Genomic DNA, 15,957 nt, shown 5'->3' with positions numbered 1-15,957 from the left:
GGTGATATATAAATCAAATGTTATTATTATTGTTATTAATAATAATTTGTGTATTATAAGTAAGTACAACCAATTGAAATTAATGGAATTGAAAAATGTAGGTACTGAAGAATGAAGTGCCAGAACAGTGTCACACTGCGGCACCTGAAATAATAACAAAATACTTTTCAAAATTGTGAATTCTACAGATTGTGGACAACCCCACCGAGAAATGAGAATGAATCCCAAGGCCATCACAGCACCTCAGATGTTTGGGCGTCTGGATGTCGCAACGAATGACTGGACAGATGGGATATTCTCCACTCTTTGGAGGAAAACTTTGAGAGCTAAGAAAGGTGCTCAAAATGTATTTTTGCTATGTGAAGTATCTATGCTGAGAGAAAACTCCAACAGAGTATGTTTGTGTTAGGGTGCCTAAAAGCCCCCCAAGTCCAGGATTTTTGTTCATCTCTCCCACCGATCATTTGACACAGTTATATCTTAATGGGCAAGGTAACTCTTGAGAACTTGTTAGGGAAGGAGGTGGGAGAAAGCATTGGCAGTGACAGGAATTTCATTTGAGGAGAACCACCTACAGTTCAGAAAGATGGAATTCCCACCCCTTCTTTATTGCTGTGGCAATTTGGCTTGAGTTTAACTTATGAGCACAAAGGCCTTACTAGGTTTGTTTATAGAATGCTAGTTTGAGTTACAGATGTTACTTTAGGTGCCTTTAATTCCAATTTGGAAGGTACCTGAACGCATTCCTAGTTGTTAGAAAAGGGGCAAAGGATCACCTTGTACACTTAGAACTTGGCTGGAAAAAGAGGTTCTCTAAATTCCATCTGAGGGAAGCAATTTCATTAGCCACTGCTTCTGGGGAGAGATCTACCTATTTATCTAGTACATATCTAGCTTGCTGTTCCTCTGAAGAACTCAGGGTAGTAGATGCGGGCATCTTTCCTCATTTTATCCTCACAACAGCCCTCTGAGGTAGGTTAGGCTAAGTATATGTCTGAGTGGTTTAAGGTAACCAAGTCACTTTCATGTCATATTGGAACTAGATCTTCTCTGCGTACTTGCTCGCTTCTAAGCTGTTCAACCTGTGCATTTGTAAAATAAACAAGTATTACAGAACCCTGCCAATTTCTAGAACTTCCTTCTTACAAAGGAAACTGACCCTCTACAGCTGCTCTGGAACTTCTTTGGGGGAACTTGAGAATGAAAACTATATATTGAACGTATTATTATACCAGGCAAGGTTAATTTCTACAGAGGATACTGCTTCATTTAGTTTACATCTAGAACTTTACGGGTATGTTAAAGTAAGAACTGTTTTTTCAGCACGTTGCTGTTTGCTGTGACGAGCGTGAGGGTCCTGCTGCCATTTAGAGGGAATGCCTGTTTATGGGAATTGCTAATTAGAAACCAAAGTAAAGTCTATGAGAATCCTGTGTCTGCTGAATTTTGGATTTGTTGGTCTATCCCACCTGTTCTCTAAGTACTTCATTTTCACAGCAACCGCGTGAGGTTAATTAGGCTGAGGGATAATGGCGTTGTATCCTGCGGATACATTTAGAGGAGGTGCTTTCCTCCAGGGGAAGTTCCCCTGATGCAAGACAATCGAAGACTTGATTCAACAAAGATACTTGTTTAAAGGCTGTTCATGGAGCTTCAGTTCTGAAGAGTTAAAATGAGTTTTCCTCAGTTAAGCCCAAGACTTAACACTATGCCGCACTGACGCATCATGATGTTTTACAATTCGCAAGGATGTTAGAACATTGCAGGTAATGGGGCATATTTGATACCTTTTAGCATTTCTTTAAATGGAATGTGTTTCTCCCCTCACTGGGTTATAGGAGAGCATATCTGGATAGTCCTCGATGGCCCTGTTGATGCAATTTGGATTGAGAACCTGAATTCAGTGCTGGATGATAACAAAACGTTAACACTAGCAAACGGAGATCGAATCCCCATGGCACCAAATTGCAAAATTGTCTTTGAGCCTCATAATATCGACAACGCCTCCCCTGCTACCGTGTCGAGGAATGGAATGGTGTTTATGAGCTCTTCGGTTCTCAACTGGAGCCCTATTCTGGAGGTATAAATGTTTGCATGTGTTCAAAACTTTTCTGCTCACAATATCCATATGCTTCACTGTTCAATTGCTGTCTGGCCTTAAAATTTTTTTGAATGTGTCTGTAACATGCATTTAGCTTACTGATATGAATGAGCCTATGCTAGCTTGAATATTGTTCTAATAGTCTTATTGTCCTGCTAAATTTTTTAGTTTCCATCTTAATACTAGCTAGCTGTTGTAGATATTTCACTTAGTACAGATTATACTGTCTCACGGGATTTAGAAGTGCTGAAATGTCCACAGTTAAGGAAACAAAGCAGACACAGTTATAGTTCTTGGCAAGCTTCTGCATGCTGGTTTGTGTAATCAAATAGAGAAAAATATTAATCACCTCTGCATCCCTAAATTCCTCCAAGCTGGCATATATTGGGCTATTTCATTTTATTCTCACAAACTTCATGTGATGTAGCTTATAAATTAAGAGCCAGGTCTTCAAAATTGAGCAGGGTCTTGTCTGTAGGTTTCCCAGCATCCAAACCTAGTTCTCCCACAGAGTAGTTGTCTTGAGTATATATTTAAATCAGAGTTACTCTAAAACCAGGGCTTTTTTTCAGCAAGAACGCGGTGGAACGGAGTTCTGGAACCTCTTGAAAATGGTCACATGGCTGGTGGCCCCGCCCCCTGCTCTCCAGGCAGAGGGGAGTTGAGATTGCCCTCCGCGCCGCTGGAGCAGCGCAGAGGGCAATCTCAACTCCCCTCTGTCTGGAGATCAGGCGGTGGGGCCACCAGCCATGTGACCATTTTCTCTGAGGGCAACCCACCGAGTTCTACCACCTCTTTTCCCAGAAAAAAAGCCCTGTCTAAAACGATTCCATTTTTGAGGGGTGCTGAAACATAATTTCACTTTTCGGCTTTTCTGCACTTACTTACTGAAATTATCCTCTATTCATTTACATCGCCCTCGCTTACTTTTGCTTGCCTTAAGTGATGCTATCATGTAGCTAGATTTGGTTGCCTGTAAGGTGTTGTTGTAACATGCCATTCATTTTGTGATGACTTTATTGGGTGACGGTACATATGTGATTCATCTAAAAAGAAGTAGCACTTAGGGGTACTAAACAGGACCAAAATAAGGTAAGTAGATAGGCAAATGGTTTCTGTGGATAAATGATGTATCTTACCAATATTGCTAATTTAAGCCTGCAGTTAAAAAATGGAGAATATTCACTGCACCTCTAATTTAAATAGCTATCAAAAATTGCATTATATTTTTCAAAAAAGTTTTTTGTGGTGGCTTCTGCCTTTGGCTGTAACAGGGTTTCTTGAGGAAGCGATCTCCACAGGAAGCGGAGATTCTGCGCCAGCTATATACCGCATCATTTCCAGAAATGTACCGCTTCAGCATCCAGTCATTGGAATACAAGATAGAGATGCTAGAGGCCTTTGTGATAATGCAGAGTATCAAAATGCTGCGGGGCCTTATCCCTTGTAAGGTAAACAGTTAATGCTTCTTAGCGGGTTGGGAGTGGCATATCTTCAGGACCCGCCTCTCCCTGTACGTTCCCCGGAGATCGCTTCGATCAGCGAATAAATATTTACTTGTGGTCTCCAGCCCTAAGGAAGCCCGCCTCGCTTCAACCAGGGCCAGGGCCTTTTCAGTCCTGGCCCCAGCCTGGTGGAACGCTCTGTCAATGGAAACCCGGGCCCAGCGGGACATATTATCGTTCCGCCGGGCCTGTAAGACAGAGCTGTTCTGCCAGGCGTTCAGTGATTGAAGGGGGCGGTGCTATGTCGGCCTCCCACCTTTGGGGTGGGGGAGGGTTCTCCCCACCACTGCACCTTGTTAATTTGTTTTATTGTTTGTATATTGATTTTAGTTCTTGTTTTTATCGATTTTAACTGTTCACCGCCCAGAGCCCCTGGGGATGGGCGGTATATAAATTGAAATATAAATAAAAAATAAATAAATAAATAAATAAATAAATAAATTTAAAAAGTCTAATTTCCTTTCTGTAATACTCATTACAAGAAACGGATATCTGGCTGCATCAAGGCGAAATATGGAAACGCTTTATTTGAACAGCTGTTGAGGCAGGGGCTTCCAGTAATGTAATTGTGAACTGGCCCAGAGCAAATCTTGCTTTATTAGGAATGCCAGGTGGACTCAAGAAATCAAATAGAAAGTCAAAAGGAGGGGGGCAACAACTGAACCCCAAAAATAGATTAGGTAACCAAAGAGATTGAGTAAATAAACTTCAAAGGTGTACTGATGAGAAACCTGATGCAAACTGTAATAATTATAAACACACCCTCCCGATAGACAACATACTCCACTAAAAATGTTTGTGCCAATACAGAGTAACGAATAATCCAATATATATTATCTAACAATATGGCAAATTTATATTCCTTTCCATAAACAATATGTATTCAATTCAATGCATAGTAAATAGGTCACAAAATAGCATCATTTAGTCAAAAAACTTCAGGCATGTTTCGGCTTTCACCTTCAGTGGTGCAAAAATCTATCACAACCCCCAAATTTCTAATGAGTGCCATTGATAGAAAACATGTATTGTGGACAAATAACTTCATCTGTCATATGAAACTCCTCAAGACCAGTAAATGTTGCAGGCTTACAGTTAAGCTGGAGATTAGAACAATTCTTAAAGTTTGCATATATAGAGTTTTGGTGGTTTCTTAGAAGTCATACATTTTCATGCGAGAAATAAGGCGGCCAACCAGGGCCATTTCCAGATGACTTACCTGCCTCCGGAACGTCGCGCCATGTCGCGGGGAAAATGCGAAATATCGCGTTTTCTCGCGCAAGTTTTGCACGACATCGCACGACGTCGTGCAAGACTCACGCGAGAAAACGCGATATTTCGTGTTTTCCCCGCAACATGGCGCGACGTTCCGGAGGCAGGTAAGCCATCTGGAAACGGCCCTAGTCAGAATCAACAGACCAAAATTTGTAGAGTCATCAGGCAATAGTCACAACAAACTAGAAGAATTCAGCTCCAGAAAAATCATATCTCCATGGCCACAGTCTCTGGATTTATGTATCCATGCATGGAGCCATGTTGAAAATTAGATGTATTGATGATGATGGTGATAATAACACTAAATTCTGTTGAAAATTAAGCTGTCGTATACTTTCAAACAGGGCTTTTTTTCTGGGAAAAGAGGTGGTGGAACTCAGTAGGTTGCCAGCACAGGGGGCAACTCCTGGAGGGAGGTGGTGCCCCTGGTACCACATGCGCACGCACAAAGTGTGCACATGTTCCTGGGACCATGCAATGATGTCACTTTGGGTCAGCTGGAACAAGAGGAAAGTTTTAAAAGTTTAAAGTGCCCTCAGCAAAAATGGTCACATGGCTAGTGGCCCCGCCCTTGATCTCCAGACAGAGGGAAGTTTAGATTGTCCTCCGTGCCATGCACAGAGGGCGATCTAAACTCCCCTCTGTCTGGAGATCGGGGGCGGGGCCACCAGCCATGGGACCATTTTCAAGAGGTGCTGGAACTCCATTCCACCATGTTCCGGCTGAAAAAAAGCCCTGCTGTCAAATATTGATAGTTGTATTCCTGATAAATATCAGCTGTTGACACCAACTTTATGCTAGCTGTTTATTATCACAAAATATATGTGAGTCAGTGTCAAACAAACAGTGTGGTGTAGTGGTTATAGTGTAAGACTAGTATCTGAAAGACCAAGATTCACATCTCCATTCTGCCATGGAATCTTGCTAGATCTTACTCTTTCATCTTAACCTACTTCAAAGTGATGGTATTGTGAGGATGAAATGGAGGCAAGGAGAATGTTGTTATAAGCTGATTTGGATCTCCATTGTGGTGAAAAGTGGAGAAAATATCTAAATACTGGATGTATGCAAGTGGTCCAGCTGTAAAGTCAGCTACGTGCCAGATACTCTCAAAGGTATTGCAAGATGTTTGGGTGCCAGATGCAGACGGCAGCTAACAACGTCTGGGGACAGTTTACTGAGCTAGGGGCTGGTCTTCATCAGAAGCCACAGAGGAGATCTTCTTAAGGAAGCAAATTCATTATTGCTCTAGGCGAAACTGTGTTAAAGAATTTTGAAATATTACTGTAGATTCTTATGGACTTTTATGGAACTTAGGTCATCAAAAGTTGGCTGATTCCGCACACGTTGGATAATGCACTTTCAATGCGCTTTAGCTATTGTTTGGAAGTGGGTTTTTTGTTTCACACTCGAAACATTCAGTTCCAAATGATCTCTAAAGAGGATTGGAAGTGCATTATCCAATGTGTGGGGAATCAGCCGTTGTCTTGTGTCTTTGGGCAATGGACCATTAAACAACTAAAGGTCATGTTGTTTTGCCACTCAGGAACAGGGAGGGGAAGTAACAGGAGAATACCTGGAAAGGCTGTATGTCTTCTCCCTAATGTGGAGTATTGGAGCACTGCTGGAATTAGAAGACCGACGCAAGATGGAGCACTGGCTCCGTGGCCATGAAACTATAAAGCTGGATCTGCCTAATATCCCCGAGGGAAGTGAAGATACTATGTTTGACTACTACGTTACCAGTGATGGTTAGTGAAGCCCTTGACCGTTTTTATCTCGATACCGAATCACGTTTTTTCATTATGAAACTACTCACCTGCAACAAACAAAAAATTATACAATCATTGCAAAATTGCAATTACAAAATTTGAAGCTTGTTGATTAACAGTTACTTAATAGTTACTCAGTCTTAACTATTTACTCCTTTAAATTATCCTGTATTATGAAGCACAATTATACAAGTCTAATGTTATATTTAATTCCTTTCTCCAAAATTCAATAAGGCGTGTCAGAAAAATACGCTTTTTTAATATTACCATCTCTTAATTGAACAAATTCTGATAATTTTGATAGCTTCACAATACCCTTGACTTTTTAAATCCAAATTAGATTGTGAGGAATTTAAGAGTTTTCCAGTTTTTTGCTAGTAGTAATTTTGCTGCTGTAAAGATGTTGAGAATCTTCCTTATACATACTTTTGGATGGAATGCATTAACTAGTCCCAGTAATACTAAAGGGACAGTAATCTCTGAAATACAAAATTTCTATAAAGAATCTTGGATCAAAATATTTACCATTGCACGTGGTCAAAACATTTGTATAAGATCTGCCTTCTTTTCTCCACATTTCCAACATGCATAATTGGCTTGTGCAATGTAACTTATTTATGTGGGGTTAAATAACAATTGTAGATGATCTTATCTTGTTCTCTCTCCTACTTATACGTATCGTTGTAGCAGCAGGAATGGAGAAAATCGTTTACCTTCTTTGTAATGATTTCACCAATCTCTTGTCATTTTTTTTTTTGCAAAATTACATTTTGATATTTCTGAAACTGGTGATAAGCAGCTGAGATAAGCCCCAATTGCTAATAGTCATATTCAGAACAATTAGATAGTTTCTCATTTATAAACTTTGCCAGAGATCCAAACTGGCTATTGAAAATTTCCAGCAGTGTTTTGCTTCAGTGACAGCCTTTGTATTTATCTTTCCTTGAGGAGGAATCAATATTTGAAACATCTATGAACCTTTCACTTTTCTCCTCTCCTGTTCTCAGTGGATCATTTCCAAGACACTCAGTTGGAATGATCAGATAAAAGGTCTTTTTATGTCTTTCTGCCTCCTGGTTTATGAAGGTCCCTCTCACAAAAAGGGTACAATTTACAGTGCAAAGTTATTCCAGTCTAAGCCCATTATTTTCTGCTTAGGATTTCACTATTAGCCATGTTCTGAATTGTCTGTGGCTGATGTTAAAGATATCTTTTACTTCTCTGATGTTATTAGATAGGAAAAAAGCATTCAGAAATTTCTGTCTAGTTTTCCTTCACTACCACCAGGACTTTTTTTCAGCTGGAACCCGGTGGAACGGAGTTCCGGAACCTCTTGAAAATGGTCACATGGCTGGTGGCACGGAGGGCAATCTAAACTCCCCTCTGTCTGGAGATCAGGGGGTGGGGCCACCAGCCATGTGACCATTTTCTCCTAGGGCAACTCACTGAGTTCCACCACCTCTTTTCCCAGAAAAAAAGCCCTGACTACCACCAAGCTAAAAAAGAGTCCTGTAACTTGAAATATAAAACTTTTTTGGGAAAGGAAATCATTGTGCTCTCTTTCGGCTAGGCAAATGGATGCACTGGAACACTTGCATTGAAGAATACGTGTATCCTACCGACAGCAGCCCAGAGTACGGCTCCATCCTGGTGCCCAATGTTGACAATGTGAGAACTGACTTCCTTATCCACACTATTGCAAAGCAAGGCAAGGTAATACAATATGACATTTTATACTGGGGTGAGAGCAGTGCTTCTTGGATAAACAAGAGGGTCAGTATGAGCTTCAAAACACAGCATCTATAATGTATGTCTTTTATATAGCTTCTCCTATTGTCCGGTACTTTACAACTATTATCCTTTCTCTTTGTAGTAAACATATAAAGTTAGTAAGGTTTCAAGTGCTCATAGCCTCCAAGTAAGGTTTATGGGTCAGCAGGGATGTCAATGGGGGTCTTTTCCATCCAAATCTAGGACTGACAAGCAATACTGAGTCTATTAAAAAAAATATTTTAAAGTTGCATGTTAGAAGGATTTTCATTGGCAAGATGTTCAGGTAGCATTGCATGGAATTAATTAAATCATTCCAAACCTTTGTGTTACTGGAAATCTCTGATGTGTGGTTGTGGAAAAAGATACAGTGCCTGAATCCGAAGCTGTGGCCATCAATCAATATCAGATTTAGGATTGCTGGTCGCCTGGTGGAGGCAGGGGATCCCCCTCTCCCAGCCGCCACCCCCCCGCCACCACTCACCTGGACGGCGGGGGGGGGGGGGAAGGTGCAGGAACAGGACTCCTGGAGTGTGCTCCTGGCCTGACGTCACTTTCAGGACTGACATCATGCAGAGGCCGCAGGAATACTCCTGCACTTTGCACTGGACCGATTTGGGCCCCAAACAGGGCAGGAGCACCTCCATGGCCTGCCTGATAATGTCACTCCCGGAAGTGACATCATTGTGTAGGCACCAGGAGCACATGCACGCAAAGAAATTCTAAAGGTGAGTGCCAGGTCCCCCCCCTCCTGCCGAGAGAATAAGGAGACTCGGCAACCCTAATCAGATTTGCTTAAATATTCTTGGTCCAAATTCTTTGCCCATTCTATTTACCGCTCCTACGTCCTCTCCTACTTCTGAGGCCTTTTCCTCCATATTATCTTGGCCATTCCAAGCCTTTCTTGACTGCTCCACCAGTAAGGACCAGAGAACTTTTTGGCTTTCTCCTCCCTCCTGAGTTTGTATGTTTACAACACACTCTTTTGCAGAACTTCTCACAAGAATGCCGAGGTACTGTATTACTGGAAATATTTAACGATGCTGCATTTATAAAGTGTGGGTCTTCCTGAGTTGCATTTTTAGGACGTGCAGACAAAAATTAAAAACAATACTAATGAACCCCATTAAAAGCGATGTGGCCAGATGTAGTTTATTTTTTTTTAAATTCAGCACAGAAGGGTTAGCCTTGGAAGGAGTATGGCTGTTTTGGTGCCTTTCTGTAGAAAGGCAGCAAACATTTAAAAAAAAAACAGGGAAGCTGTTTGTTTCATTTTAAAATTTGCTTATAAATCTCAGCACAATAAACTGGTGTTCTTTGCATAAAATCCATCCATTCTAATCTCGACCTCGCAAAGCTCTGCTTTTTATATTGGAAGACAGAGTGACCTCGGGGTCTTAGTGGAATGCCACCAGGAGGTGTCAACTTCCAGGTGGTGGCTGGAGATCTGCCTGAATTACAACGGGTCTCCAGACTACAGAGATCAGCTCCTCTGGAGAAATTTGCTGCGTTGGCAAATTTCTCCACAGCAGACAGCAATGCCCACCCCCCATTCACCGAGCAGGGGGCAATGCCCACCTCCCCTTCACCAGGATCAGGCGCAGAGTAGGAGGCAATGCCCGTCCTCCCTTCACCTGGCTGGGATCAGGTGAAATGCTATTCAAATCATGTTTTGTTTTTAAAGCTCTTGATGGCTCCAATGGACTGACTTATTTGGCCCCTGATGAAGTGTCTGTGAAACAAGTTTGAATATTTAGCCGGCCACTTGTTGGGCTGGTGGGGGTCTTCTGGGTCCTTCCCCCATCTTCACGGCTCCACCTGAAAAATAAAGAGAATATTGAATCATTAACCTTTTGAATGTCTGGAATACTTACCTGTTGAACTGTGATCTTCTTTTGAGCATTCTTCTTTGGCACCATCAACCGGAAGCTAAAGAAAACACATATTATTGGACTATACATAAAAAAGTGTTGGGATTATTTGTTGGATTCAGCCAATATTGATGTTGATTGGGGTTATTGTTATTTTGTCATACTGTATATTTATTATCTCCTATTTATAGCCATTGAATTTTTAAATATTTATAAGTATCAGAGCACAAATCACTTTATACCTTTGAATATATTTATAACTTTTTCATACTTATGAATGTTGCTTAGTTATTTTTACCGCTAGGTGTGGTTCTCCCACGGAGTGTTTCTGGGATCAGGAGGGGAGCAGGTGGCAATGCCTGCCCCCCCCTCCCGCCTTCACCCAGCTGGGATTAGGAGGGGAGCAGGTGGCAATGCCTGCCCCCTGCTTTCGCCCAGCTGGGATCAGGAACAGAGCAGGTAGCAATACCCGCTGTGGTGTCATATCCTCTCTGAAGTACTGCCCTCAGATCTCTAGGAATTTCCCAAGCTAGAGATGGTGGCTCTAAATGGCACAGAAAAATAAGGGAGTGGAACAGAGACAATTGGTTTGATCCTACTTCTAATAATAGGGTGCCCCATCCAGTTACTTGCAGAAACTTTATTCTCACCACCAAATCGTTAGTGCATTACAATAGAGACATTACTAAGAGAACTAATTTTGGTTACAGCTCCGTGTAGCCAAACCAAGTTGCTAAAGGACTAAATCCTACAAGTGGCTGTGTATTCTTGTGAAAGTGACAATGCATTTCTTGATTTCTCTATTGCTTCAAATGAGAACTTTTTAAAAATTGAGCCTTTGCCAATATTCTTGGCTTGCATCTCCCCAAACTCATTTTAATTCCCTTCCCTTCTTCAGGCAGTGTTGCTAATTGGTGAACAAGGGACTGCAAAGACTGTCATCATCAAAGGGTACATGTCAAAATATAACCCTGAAAGCCACATGGCCAAGAGTCTGAACTTCTCATCAGCAACGACTCCTTTTATGTTTCAGGTACTTCGAATCCTTTTTCTCTCAAATGGCAGTGAAGCTTGTCTTTTGGTACTCTGAGGATACGCCAGAAAGAGGCTATTCAAAAACAATTAGCAAGACATTATATTTTATGCCATATTTTCACAGCCTGCTGTCTTGCTCCTGGTATTTCAAATAACAGCATCCTTGTGAGATGTCACTGCTTCCTTGTTCATATCACTTTAAGAGCAACACTTTCAGCCAATGCCTAACACTTTAAATCTCTTCCCCTAGCACTAAGTCTCACTTAGCACTTAACATGTTCAGAAAATCTCCCAAAGGTTTCAACTTTGATAATTTTCTTGACATGTCTATATTAGGTTTAACAAAATGACTACTGCCTTACAGAGTATCTCTAAGTTCTCAGTCTTCTTGGAAAAACAGTTGTCTCAGTGTATATTAGGTGTTGTTGAGATGCTCAACTTATACACACACACACATACACACTCAGGACCGCACAATAACATCACTTTGGGTCAGCTGGAACAAGGGGGGAGTTTTTTAAAGTGTAAATCGCCCTTGGTGAAAATGGTCACATGGTCGGTGGCCCCACCCCCTGATCTCCAGACAGAGGGGAGTTGAGATTGCCCTCCGCGCTGCTCAGTGGTGTGGCGAGTAATCTAAACTCTCCTCTTCTGGCGATCAGGGGGCAGGGCTACTGGCCATGTGACCATTTTCAAGAGGTTCCAGAACTCCGTTCCACTGCATTCCCGCTGAAAAAAAAGCCCTGTATATATGTGTGATAAACCTAATATACATGTCAAATAAATTACTTTTAATGTATTTGATATATTTTTATCCTGCCTTGCCTCTGGGAAGCTTAGGGCAGTGTGCATGGTTCTCCCCTCCACCATTACATCCTCACAACAACTCCGTGAGGAGGTGAGGCTGAGCAAGAATCACTGACCCAAGGTCACTCAGTAAGTTTCACACCAAACGGAGATTGGAACTCAGGTCTCCACAGTCCTAGTCCAGCACTCTCATCACTTCAGCTCTTGCTGGCTCTCTGAATTCCTGGGAGTTAAGAATGGGATACACATCAAAATTTGCACATATTATCTATACTTATATTTTTGGTTTTAATCCTGATCGGAACAATTGCATTTGTGTGAAATTCACATCTGTTGTTGTTAATAAGCAAAATTGCAACATATGATGATTGCACTTTGACCGCAGAGGTCAGTGTTTGTTAGTTTTTATTCTTTTGGTCAGCTATGCATTTCTCTTACAGCGCACAATAGAAAGCTATGTGGACAAGCGCATGGGCACAACCTATGGCCCACCTGCAGGAAAGAAAATGACGGTCTTTGTTGATGATGTGAATATGCCTATAATCAACGAGTGGGGAGACCAGGTCAGCCTACGTGAATTGAGACTTTATGCTGCCCTCCTGGGCATTGTTTGGCTGTGGTTACTGTGGCTTTTTTGGAATCTGGAGATCATGTTGATGAAATATTTAGACTTAAAGAGCTGAAAAAACCCATCTGCTTCCCTATTCAAAGCTATGGCCTTGAGACAACTGCAAAGAAGGGAAATAGCAGAAAAAAGATTAGTTCAATTCATAAAACTGTAGGAGATAGAGGCCGTTTCCACACACATTGGATAATGCACTTTCAATGCACTTCAGCAATCCTTTGGAAGTGGATTTTTTGTTCCACACATGGAAAAGCAGTTCCGGATGTTCACTAAAGAGTATTGAAAGTGGATTATCCAACGTGTGTGGAAGCAGCCATACTCAGTGAGGAAGGGATTGAGCTACCCAAGCTTCTTCATATCTGAGCAATAAGTAGTAACTTTTCTCAAGTTATATTGCTTGATTGTGGTAAAAAAGAAAGGAGGGAGGGTGTACCAAGGCAAAACAAAGAAAAAATAAAGGCAAATGGTGCAAGGGAAGAGTCTTTGATGTTATATAAACAGGTTATATGCATTATTTATTTATTTATTTATTTATTTGATTTGATTTATACCCCACCTTCCCCACAGATGGGCTCAGGGCAGCTAACAACAAACATTAAAGATGCTTCTTTTGCACCATTTGCCTTTTTAAAAAATGGTGGTAAAGAAAGATACTGGCAAACTGTGGGAACTCAGTTTGAGGGGAAACTATTTTCCAAGTTGATATACCCGTGTGGCAATTTCCAGGAATTTATTGGAGAATATAAGAATTAATGTTGGCTGTAAAAGAAGGCACTTAAGAATCAAGTTGTCCTCGCGTGTCAAAGAGCTGGTCACAGCATCAATGGCTAAAGTAGAGGTTCAGTTTAATAAATAGATAATGATTTTATTAGATTGTGATATTGGCATTTAAGGTCTTTGGGACAGAGATCTGTTTTCTCCCCTTTGGGAGTGGGAGTGGTATACATGTTCAAATGGGGAAACAAGGGTACACAATTAGGGAGAGAATGAGATAATTTCTTAAGTACCTCTGAACTAAGGGAATGTACCAGCCACAAGATTCAGATTCAGAGTTTTAATTCAGAATTTTGAATTTGTGATTTGTGACTATTTGGAATTCTATTAATGTAAATAGGAAGCCTGGATGGCCCAGGCTAGCCCGATCGCCTCAGATCTCAGAAGCTAAGCAGGGTCAGCTCCGATTAGTACTTGATTGGAAGACCACTAAGGAAGATGAGGGTTGCTATGCTATCCCTATGAATGTAGGGACCATATCAAACCAGTCTTGGCTTAATAACATTAGCCCCCAATCTGTTTCTGGGCAGAATTCAAGGTGCTGGTGTTGACCTTTAAAGCCCTACATGGTTTAGGACAAAATACCTGAAGGACTGCCTACTCCCTTATGAACCTACCTGGTCACTGTGGTCATCTTTAGAGGCCATGCTTCAGGTTCTTCCACCTTCTGAAATTAGGCGAGTGACAACCTGGTAGAGGACCTTCTCATGGCTGGAACCAAACTCTCTTCCCAGGGAGACACATCTGTCCCCTTCTGTGCCCGTCTTCCACCAGTGGCAGAAGACTTTTTTTTGTTTTTTTTTACATTCCTTCAGTGATCCTTCCTCTCTGCCCAAAAATTTTAATTGTTTTTATGCCTTTTGTGTGCATATTTTAGCTCTGGTTTTAATTTTAGTGGTGTTTTTTGTTGGTTTTGATGTTTTTTGAGATGTGATTTTATTGTGTATGTGTTAATCTGCTTGCCTCCTAGGTGCCCCTTATGAGGGCAGGAAGGCAGTGTATATTTTTTAATAAATAAATAAATAATAACTAAGGAGTAATAATTTAGGGGTGACACACTGTGACTGAGTGAGAAAACAAGACCCATCACCAGTTTCTGCCAAATCCAAAGTGAAATCACTTAGCAGAGCCCCTACTGTAGGTATTTACTTTGTACTGCAAAAGCACCTCCCCACAGATGCTTCACTGTGTTGGACCATGGGAGCGTAAGAGTTGTCTAAAGCAGTTGTTTTTTCCCGTTGCAATTACTGTTCAGCAAAGAAGGCAGTTTGTGGTCTGTTTCAGATATGCTCGTTCATCAAGCCTGACTTGCACATGCAAATGAGCCTTCATAGACCAGGCACCACGGGCAGCATTGCGCCATTCACACATTCAACTGCCACTCAATGAATCGTATTGACCCAGACTAGACATTGAGTAGTGGGTCAGTGTTGTAGTGTATGGAGTTCAAGCCACTCTGCTCTACTCTGAAAATAATCTGAGAGCCAGTTTGGTGTAGTGGTTAAGAGCGCAGGACTCTAATCTGGAGAGCCGTGTTTGATTCCCCACTCCTCCACTTGTAGCCAGCTGGGTGACCTTGGGCTAGGCACAGTTCTCTGGAGCTCTCTCAGCCCCACCCACCTCACAGGGTGTTTGTTGTTGTGGGGATAATAGTAACATGCTTTGTAAACCACTCTGAGTGGGCATTAAGTTGTCTTGAAGGGCGGTATATAAATCGAATGTTGTTGTTATTATTATTTTGAGGGAGCAGGGTCCTTCTGTCCAATACTCCATCGCGTTGACACTCTGTTTACTCAATTTCTGTCCTTCAAAGAGGGGCAACATCTCCACCTCATGGAGCCTACATGTTCTTTCATTGCTGGCTGCTCAGTGAATGTGTAAACTGACACATACAGATAAGTAATCCAGAAATGTATATGTATGAAATGACCCTTGGGGATATTCCGTTTCTCTCTTTGGTTACTATCAGTCCTGTCACAAATGCCTTGTTTGTTTACAAGACGATTTCTTTTTCTTTTTTTAACCCAAAGAATTTCTGTCCACAGGTCACCAATGAGATCGTGAGGCAGCTGATGGAGCAAAATGGATTCTACAATCTGGAGAAGCCTGGCGAGTTCACCAACATTGTGGACATCCAGTTCTTGGCTGCCATGATCCACCCAGGAGGGGGTCGCAACGATATACCTCAGAGACTGAAGAGGCAATTTTCTGTATTTAACTGCACTCTGCCTTCTAATTCATCGATTGACAAGATTTTTGGTAATGTCCCTCCTGGGTTTGCCACTCTGGGTGTCTTTTTCTTTGATATAAGATTAAGTGAGTGACAATTCGGGGTTACCCTGAACTAATGACCCTTGTTTAGTTGAGCAGGATATCCAAGAATGTTTTTTCTCCCTAGATCGTTCAAGCATGTGTGAGGTTG

At 41.7% G+C, this 15,957-nt stretch overlaps 1 protein-coding gene across 1 annotated transcript in view; it reads left to right on the top strand.

Moving 5' to 3' along the window:
* Nucleotides 1-15,957, top strand: part of DNAH5 (dynein axonemal heavy chain 5) — a 163,144-nt gene that overhangs the window by 78,849 nt on the left and 68,338 nt on the right. Inside the window, exons 42-49 of the mRNA XM_054985833.1 lie at nt 189-335; nt 1,839-2,080; nt 3,376-3,552; nt 6,428-6,632; nt 8,224-8,366; nt 11,193-11,327; nt 12,577-12,699; nt 15,581-15,794. Of these exons, the coding sequence (XP_054841808.1) occupies nt 189-335; nt 1,839-2,080; nt 3,376-3,552; nt 6,428-6,632; nt 8,224-8,366; nt 11,193-11,327; nt 12,577-12,699; nt 15,581-15,794 (1,386 nt within the window). The remainder of the gene's footprint in view (nt 1-188; nt 336-1,838; nt 2,081-3,375; nt 3,553-6,427; nt 6,633-8,223; nt 8,367-11,192; nt 11,328-12,576; nt 12,700-15,580; nt 15,795-15,957) is intronic.

This window comes from Eublepharis macularius, chromosome 7, assembly GCF_028583425.1.
Source record: "Eublepharis macularius isolate TG4126 chromosome 7, MPM_Emac_v1.0, whole genome shotgun sequence".
Taxonomy (NCBI): Eukaryota; Metazoa; Chordata; class Lepidosauria; order Squamata; family Eublepharidae; genus Eublepharis; species Eublepharis macularius.
The sequence above is the reverse complement of the archived record's forward strand: the minus strand, read 5'-3'. Positions and strand labels throughout refer to the sequence as shown.